This window comes from Triticum dicoccoides, chromosome 2A, assembly GCF_002162155.2.
Source record: "Triticum dicoccoides isolate Atlit2015 ecotype Zavitan chromosome 2A, WEW_v2.0, whole genome shotgun sequence".
In the NCBI taxonomy this organism is placed as follows: Eukaryota; Viridiplantae; Streptophyta; class Magnoliopsida; order Poales; family Poaceae; genus Triticum; species Triticum dicoccoides.
In genome coordinates, this window is record NC_041382.1 from 38045096 (window position 1) to 38054449 (window position 9354).

General features: G+C 44.5%; 1 protein-coding gene across 2 annotated transcripts; it reads right to left on the bottom strand.

Annotated features, from left to right (window-relative positions):
* Positions 1-4246: 4246 nt before the first annotated feature.
* LOC119353037 (FACT complex subunit SPT16) lies at positions 4247-9354 on the bottom strand. 2 transcript variants are annotated; one of them, XM_037619613.1, is made up of 4 exons: positions 9330-9354; positions 8543-8610; positions 7973-8038; positions 4247-7863 (listed from the first exon to the last, which is right to left on the bottom strand). In XM_037619613.1, the coding sequence occupies exon 4, from the start codon at positions 7829-7831 to the stop codon at positions 4574-4576; it is 3258 nt and encodes a 1085-aa protein (XP_037475510.1). In that variant the 5' UTR covers positions 7832-7863; positions 7973-8038; positions 8543-8610; positions 9330-9354; the 3' UTR covers positions 4247-4573. The 2 variants fall into 2 exon arrangements, with proteins under 2 accessions (XP_037475510.1, XP_037475511.1); XM_037619614.1 differs by lacking the exon at positions 9330-9354 and adding an exon at positions 9056-9182.

The following is a 9354-nucleotide window of genomic DNA, read 5'->3' on the forward strand; positions in this document are numbered from 1 at the left end:
ATATTTATTGTAATAAGTTCTCTTTTGAGGCACTCGATGTAATAAGTGTGTGATTGCTACTTTGTTATAAATCCTTCAAGTACTGTGTGGTCTCAGCATTACTGATCCAGGGATGACACCTGAGCACAGCGATTGGACCGTTTGTGGTCTGGTCGCTACAACATCATTTCTGATAAGTATATGTGAATGACATATTGTTGATCGAAAATAATGTAGAATTTTCTGGAAAGCATAAAGGAGTGTTTAAAAGTTTTTTTTCAAAGAAAGACCTTGGTGAAGCTACTTACATATTGAGCATCAAGATCTATAGAGATAGATCAAGACGCTTGATATATTTTCAATGAGTACATACCTTGACAAATTTTGAAGTAGTTCAAAATAGAACAGTCAAAGGAGTTCTTGCCTATGTTGCAAGGTGTGAAGTTGAGTCAAGACTCAAAACCCGACCACGGCAGAAAATAGAAAGAGAATGAAAAGTCATTCCCTATGCCTCAGTCATAGGTTCTATAAAGTATGCCATGATGTGTACCAGACCTATTGTGTACCTCACCATAAGTTTGGCAAGAGGGTACAATAGTGATCCAGGAATGGATCACTAGACAACGGCCAAAAATATCCTTAGTGGAATAAGGAAATGTTTCTCGATTATGGAGGTGACAAAGAGTTCGTCATAAAGAGTTACGTCGATGCAAGTTTTGACACCGATCTGGATGACTCTAAGTCTCGATCTAGATACATATTGAAAGTGGGAGCAATTAGCTAGAGTAGCTCCATGCAAAGCATTGTAGACATAGAAAATTTGCAAAATACATACGGCTTTGAATGAGGCAGGCCCATTGACTAAACTTCTCTCACAAGCAAAACATGATCACTCTTTGGGTATTAATCACATAGCGATGTGAACTAGATTATCGACTCTAGTAAACCCTTTGGGTGTTAGTCACATGGATATGTGAACTAATCACGTAAATATGTGAAATATTGGTGTTAAATCACATAACGATGTGAACTAGATTATTGATTCTAGTGCTAGTGGGAGACTAAAGGAAATATGCCCTAGAGGCAATAATAAAGTTGTTATTTATATTTCCTTATATCATGATAAATGTTTATTATTCATGCTAGAATTGTATTAACCGGAAACTTAGTACATGTGTGAATACATAGACAAACAGAGTGTCACTAGTATGCCTCTACTTGACTAGCTCGTTGAATCAAAGATGGTTAAGTTTCCTAGCTATAGACATGAGTTGTCATTTGATTAACGGAATCACATCATTAGAGAATGATGTGACTGACTTGACCCATTCCGTCAGCTTAGCACTTGATCGTTTAGTATGTTGCTATTGCTTTCTTCATGACTTATACATGTTCCTATGACTATGATATTATGCAACTCCTGTTTACTGGAGGAACACTTTGTGTGCTACCAAACATCATAATGTAACTGGGTGATTATAAAGGTGCTCTACAGGTGTCTCCGAAGGTACTTGTTGAGTTGGCGTATTTCGAGATTAGGATTTGTCACTCCGATTGTCGGAGAGGTATCTCTGGGCCCACTCGGTAATGCACATCACTATAAGCCTTGCAAGCATTGTAACTAATGAGTTAGTTGCGGGATGATGTATTACGGAATGAGTAAAGAGACTTGCCGGTAACGAGATTGAACTAGGTATTGAGATACCGACGATCGAATCTCGGGCAAGTAACATACCGATGACAAAGGGAACAACATATGTTTTATGCGGTTTGACCGATAAAGATCTTCGTAGATCATGTGGGAGCCAATATGAGCATCTAGGTTCCGCTATTGGTTATTGACCGGAGACGTGTCTCGGTCATGTCTACATAGTTCTCGAACCCGTAGGGTCCGCACGCTTAAGGTTCGGTGACGATCGGTATTATGAGTTTTTGTGTTTTGATGTACCGAAGGTAGTTTGGAGTCGGGGATATGATCACGGACATGACGAGGAGTCTCGAAATGGTCGATATGTAAAGATCGATAAATTGGACGACTATGTTCGGACACCGAAAAGTTTCCGGAAGGTTTCGGACATATACCGGAGTGCCGGGGGGTTACCGGAACCCCCCGGGGGGTTTAATGGGCCTACATGGGCCTTAGTGGAAATAGAGGACAGCAAGGGGAGTGTGGGGCACGCCCCCAAGGCCCAAACCGAATTGGTTTAGGGCAAGGGGGGTCGGCCCCCTCTTTCCTTCTCCTCCTCTCCCTTTCCTTCCCCCTCTCCTACTCCTACTAGAAAAAGGAGGAGTCCTACTCCTAGTGGGAGTAGGACTCCCCCTCTTGGCGCGCCTCTCCCTGGCCGGCCGCCTCCTCCCCTTGCTCCTTTATATACGGGGGCAGGGGGGCACCCCATAGACACAACAATTGATTATTGATCTTTTAGCCGTGTGCGATGCCCCCCTCCATCATATCCACCTTGATTATATCATAATGGTGCTTAGGCGAAGCCCTGCGTCGTTAGCATAAAAGGAGCAGCCACATCTACGCACTGAGATTAGAGGTTGTAGAGATAGTTTGGGTTTCCGGGATATACATTGTTTCGATGCTTTTGAGGTAAATATGGAGCGACCAGAAAGCCCTTTGTGGTCAGGTATTGCAGGCCAAATACTACACTGACGTCAAACATATGTGGGGCTGCACGAAAGGACGGCATATCGTATACTTGGAGGAGCCTTGTACATGGGCTTGAGCTAGTGAAACTGCAGGGGTATGTTTGGCGTATCGTCGATGGTCAGAGTGTGAACATCTGGGGCGATCCATGGCTACCAAAGGCATGGTCTAGGCGTGTCACAACGCCAAGGAATGGGGTTCTTTCTGCTGGATAAAGCAAGTGAACTACGTAATAAATCTGGTCACTGCTAAATGGGATGAGCAGCTTGTTAGGGATGTCTTTCAGCCGGAAGATGCCAACCACATCCTCGGAATCCTGCTGAGAGAAGGTGTTGAAGATTTCATAGCCTGGCACTTTGATGACAATGGCACGCATTCTGTCAAGCAGACCTATAAGATAGTATAAGAGCATTTAGATCACTAAAATAGTGGTCTAAACCCTCTTATATTTCTTTACAGACGGAATACAAGTTAAGTTAAGAGGAAATTGCAAGCAATTGAGATGCTGGCCAGAGCCAGGGCGCCCAGGGCTCACTAAACGTATGCGAGGACAAGTTCTGGACTGGAGGCGTATTTGGAAGATGCCGTGTCAGAACAAGATTAAGATGTTTACATGGCGACTGGCGCATAATTCTCTTGCAACACGGATAAAGCTTGTGACCAGAGGCGTGCAAATAGAGGACACTAAATGTCTTTCTTGTGGCAGAAATGAGGAGGATGGTGGACACCTCTTTGTCTGTCGGGAAATCTGGCGGGCCATAGAAAATGAAGGCATGTACAATGGTGCTATCTTAGGAGTGTCACGTAGGATAAATGATGAGGTGGAGAAAAGAGAACTCATAAGAGAAGGCTTGTCTTCTCTTATTTAAGATAAGACAAGAGATGATCTCCTAGCATAATATGTCTCATCACATTTTTAGGAATTGCTAGTCATTGAAGATAAGGCTAAGAGATGACCCATTATAGACATTTTTCGTTGTCACCTTTAAATTACATGCAAAACTTAAGATAAGACTATCTTATCAACCATTGTACATGCCCTGAGAAGGTGCGACAGGCCGGGCGCTTGAGGGATTTGATATTGTTGTAGCCGTTGTCGACTATCTATGTTGTAGCCGTTGTCGATTATCTTTAGTTCCAAGGCGTCATGTGTGGGGTTTTTTTTTTTTGAAGGGAAAACCTGCTCGGCACTTTATTATGAGTTAATGACCCAATTTGTATTCCACATTTTGTGGACTTTGAGTAATATAAGGCCTTTTTCCTCATAAAAAAATCTATGGTCGTTGCCAATGGAGCAGATCCTATCTTTTTGGTCGTTGCCATAGTTGTACTGAGCGAAATGCCTAACTTGCTTTAACCCAAAAAAAAATGATGGGTAACGACTGAACAGTGCTCGCCGCCGTTGGTTCCCGGTCCGGCACTCACTCCACCGGCCATGTCCTTCGCATGGTGTCATTGGTTTATTCTGAGTCACATCCAAACACTTGCAGGTTTGTATCCAACATTTTTTCTGACTTGAAATTCTCGTCACAGGACAAAGCCTTTGGCAACTGGACTAGTAACGGAGCCAAATGTTTGTCCCGCGGAGGAGAAGAGTCACAAAAAACGAGCAAAAAAATGTCAAATGAAATTTATACAAACTGGGTGTCAGACAATCTACAATAAAGCATTACATCGGCCATGACACAGCAGATGAAACAGCATGAATTTATCCAAACGACAAACAAGTCTTGAGATTCGTCACACACGCTAGGTAATAACAACATAACAATTCACCAAGGTTCCGATTGACTGACTATAACGATAGTACGAGCAAAGCTACTGCAGAAACGAGTACGACGACGGCCTAAAGAGCGAACAAGGCTTCTGCTACAACCAAACCATACGAATACCATGCCTCCCGAAAGGGCAGATTCAGAGGGCGCCACCAAGACGAACCAATCACCTGAACTTCGGCTTCTTCGAGGGCGGCCCTCCCTTGGAGCTACTGGGAGGCGGGCGAGACTTGTTGCCGCTGCTGCTGCCACCACGCTGCGGCAGCGGAGCATGCTTGCTGCTGCTAGGACCACGCTGCGGTGGTGCACCGGACTTGCTGAAGGTCTTGACCTTGCGGCGCCTCCTTTCTTCCTCGCTGTCTGACTCTGCGCCATGATCCCGGTCCGCGTTGGTCGCCTCCCGCTCCAGCTCGTCCCAGGTCTTGCCCTTCTCTTCCTCAGAGTCTTCATCAGAATCCTCTTCCTCATCCTCATCTGATTCCACCAACGACGCGCTGTCAGAGTCTTCCTCTTCTGATTCAGACTCAGGCTCAGCATCAGAAGGCTCATACCCCTGGTCTGATTCCTCTGTTTCCTCTGCCTCAGAATCACTTGCCTCCATGTTCAGGAACTCCCAGCCACCATCGTCAACAAACTTCTGGGGATCATCAATGATAGTCTTCAGGATAGGGCGCCAGTTCAGATTCAGCCTGCTCTCATAGTACTTGAGATCAGTGGTGTCAAGCCACTCCTTTATCGCGTCAAGTGAGGTTGACGGGATGGAGTCGATGCGGAGAACATCCTTCTTGAAGTCCTTGAACACGATAGCCATGTCAAAGTTCTTTGTTCCAAAGCCCACCCTCTCCAGATTAACAATCTCTATCTCACCCAGGGTCACCACCAGGAAGGGAGTCTCAATCAGCTCAACCAAACAAGTTGAAGTTGGAATGATGAAAGCTGAAGCTTTATACGGGACACCATGGAACCCGAGCTCTCTAAGAGGGATGTCAAACTCCAGATCAAGCCCCTTGAACTGTGGTTGCGACCAGTGGTCGTTAACCTTGTTGATATAGTTCTGGAACTCCATGTTGATTCTGTTTTTGCGGTCCCTCTCACGCTGCTCTTCTTCAATCTCATCAGGGTCAAGGGCTGACCTCCTGCTGCCACCAACAGTTTGAACAACATCCATCACTTCAACATAAAACTGCACATCCTTCGTCTTCTTGTTTCCAACCATGATATGATTATGCAGATGGAAATGAAGGAGAGTAATCATTTCTTTCTCTGCTGGCTGGAAGAAAGCATGTTTTATATTCCCATACATGATATCCACACGCTCATCAGCCCGTGAGGTAGAATATCTGAAACCATTAACATGGGCCTCAAGAGTTCCTGTCAGCTTTCTCCCACGACCACCAAATGGAGGCCTTATCCAGACATCATTAAGCCTCATTTGCTTTGTTTTGTTGCTTGCCTGCTGGAGCTTCTCCTGGGTAACAAGGGTGGCCCTTTCAGCTCTCTCTGACTCCCTTGAAGCTACTTGCCTCCTCAATGTTTTGATCTGCTGGACAACTTCACTGCTATGCCGTGGATCCTTTGAGCGGAATGTAATCTCTTTCAAGTAGATCGCTCCTTGAGACTTCAGATCTTTGTCATTTGAGAATGGCATGCCAGGTACATTGAAGAAAATGCGGATAGTGCAGGTGCGGTTGTCCTGGTGGCTGGTCACACTCTTAACAGTAGAAACATGGAAAGGGACCATACTGCCATATATAGGTAAGAGAACAGCTTCATTCCTCTGATCTACTTGTATCACCAACTCTCTCGAATAAGGTACATCATTCACATTCTTGTACGCAACAAGCTCATTTGAATTCCTAGAAGGACCACGGCCATCACCATTACCAGAACCACCCCCAGCAAGCCTTCTAGCAGTCTCTTCATTCTTTTGACGAGCAAGTTCAGCCTGGTGCTGTCTCCGGAGCTCTTCCTTGGACATCTCCTGGTTGTCTGACCGAAGTGTTGCCTTGGATGGTAGTGCTTCCACGCCATTTGGCTCAACCTTAGCCCTCTTCGGCTTCGGAACTTCCTCCTCATCTTCATTAAATGAATACGCAACATCTTTAACAGCCTTGGAGCAATTGGTCAAGATCTCTGCAGCCTTGTCATTAACTAAAGCTGTATCAGCTAATAACAAAGAGAACTGCTTTGTCTTCTCATTGTTTGTTTCTGCCTGTATATTACTCAAACCAAGGTTGACATTGAAAATCATTCCCTCTTTTATCAGACGGTCATTCTTGGCATTCAAGTTTAAGCCAGATTCTCGGAACTCAAGGCCAATTCCAGTTCCAGCTGACTTTGTTAGATTAGGAAGCAGTTCAGGGGCATTCTTCTCAAACACTGCAACTGCAGCCTTAAAAACTGCAGACATCTGATTGCCTGGTTTACATGCTGCTAAAGCAGCTTCCTGAGCTTTCAGAAGTGTCTCATACGCCTTACTCTGTGCCGGGGTAGCATCTATCAAAAATGTTCTGGCAACATTGGAACAGTAGTTACTGTACCTGGACCCAATTGCACAGATGATAATACTTGCAGGATCATAGTAGAGATAATCATCATTGCTGGAGGCACCTGGCCTAAGATCAAACTTCCCTCCACTTTGGAAGACAGGAGGGTAGCAAATATCAATATTTTCAGGCTTCAACTTCACCTTGGCCTTCAAAGGATCAAGAATAACCTTCTCTGTGTCATCCATCAATGAGGAGTGTGAGACTTTTCTCTCCTCATCAATAACCTTCTCCATGGTCGGTACCACAAAGTTTTTCATCACAGATGAAGTTAGGTAAGCAGCCTTCTTCACACATATGATCTCTGTGGCGTCTTTCACGGCAAAAAGCTCAGAAAACCCATGTGTTACATCTGCAAGTTGTACAGATCCACCAGCTAACTTTTCTGCCCATGTTTCAAGGAGCTTACCCTCAGGTGCCTCTTTTGCAATGTGACCAACAACTGGAGTGTCAGATTTCGACTGAGCAGAAACAGCACGCAGTATGTCATCCATCAGGTCAATGCCATCCCCGTTCTTGCTTTTCACATGCAAGACAATATCAGAACCAACAGCCTCACTTGCAGCATCCTTGAGGGTTCCAATGAGATTTGCTTTCTTCTGGCTGCATAAGAAATGTATCTGCTTCTGCATGAAGACAATTATGGTTTCTGGAAATTCATACCCAAGCAACCAAACATCCAGGGCTGTGGATTTCAAATAACGGAGATCCTCAGAAGGAGGCGGAGTAGCAATTGCAATGGCATCAGAAGAAGCCCAAAGATCAGACTTGTTTCCGTTCCAATGGTCATAAAACACCTTAAGCCGCTTACTGAAGGTCTCTAGATTGATTGTATAGGCTCCTCCTGAGCCTGACTTTGCTTTACCATTATCTGCCATCTTTACCACGAAGCACACATTAACCAAGCCAACTGCAGGAAAATTGATGATAATTAGCTAGTGTAATAGTCTGACAAATATCAGTTTACACTATCAAAGGCAATGGATGTTCAGAAAATATTTCAAGTCCCAGATAAATACCTCACAGAAAAAGAGGAGTGACAATCCAGGACACCAAGGCTTAATTGCTTATCACAACCTTTTATCCTGGGAACAAAGCATGTAAACTGAGTCAATTGTTCTGAATTAATACTGCAAAAGCAATAAATCCAGTCTTGTATCACTCCAAACATTGCCACATTGGTTAGCATAGAAGCAGTGTATGTTTTGAGATGAAGCAATACATGTATCTCCATAATAACTTCTTACAACGTTAAACACATCAGTAATGCAGATTTAGGTCATCAAGAATGAATTGAAGTCTCATCATTAAAACAGCATAAAGCGCTACCTGGTTTATGCAACCAGGGGAAAAACAGTCATCTTATCTGTTTAATATGAACATGATGAAATATTTTGCCAATTTCCTAACTTGGGTCAAAGATAACTGTCCATGATATTAAGTATCCACACATGAGTAATGATGCCATACTTCAGGGAAACAAACTAGTTCAAACAAATGAAGGCTATTTGCAAGGGCCTGTCTAATACCAGATAACACCATCAAGAGCAATGGATGTGCAGAAAATACTTCATGTCCAAGACAAATACCTCACAGAAGAAGTGGAGTGATAGTCCAGAACATCAATTCTCAATTTCTTATCACAGCCTTTTTTATCCTGAAAACATAGTGTGCAAACTGATTCAATTATTCTGAATTAATAATGTGAAAAGAAGAAATACGATCTGCAAACAAGAATTCGGATAAAGAAACAGTCATCTAATCTGTGAAATGAACACGATGAAATATTTAGCCTATTTCCAAACAGAGGTAAAGATAACCGTCGACGATTTCAGTATCTGCACACGAGTAATGATTCCATACTACCATCACCGCTAGCACTGAAGATCCAGAGCGCTCATATAGTGCAAGACAACAGTGCAAGTTCCAATAAAAAACAAAAAAAATAAAAACCAATCTGTCTAATTCAGTACTTTTCGAGAAGAACTCGGTCGAATCTAGTCCTTCAAAAGCTGTATGACCAGATAAACAATTATACGAGCGAAACTACTGCGAAAATCAAAGCGCAAAACATGTGACCAGACACGCAAATCTGATCGTACCAACACGGGCCTGTTTCCTCGAGGTTCTAGGGTTACGCCGCGACGATGCGGGCCTTGGTACGCGCAAACCCTAGCTCGAATTCCCCACAACCGAACCGCAGAAATTTCACCGTAGAACGTCAGATCCGGCCGAAGCGGGGAACGCTGGTAAGGGTACGGGTACGGGGTCGGGGTCGGGGTGGGGGAGGCGGCGGCGGACGGCGAGGCCGGGCAACCGCGGTGGGGAGGGTGAGTACGGGGCGGCGAGGAGGGAGCGGGGGGAGGGGAGCGGTACCTCGGCGATCGGCGAGGCGAGGCGC

Coding starts and splice junctions, on each gene's coding strand:
- LOC119353037 (XM_037619613.1), bottom strand. CDS start 7,831: ATGGCAGATAATGGTAAAGCAAAGTCAGGCTCAGGAGGAGCCTATACA.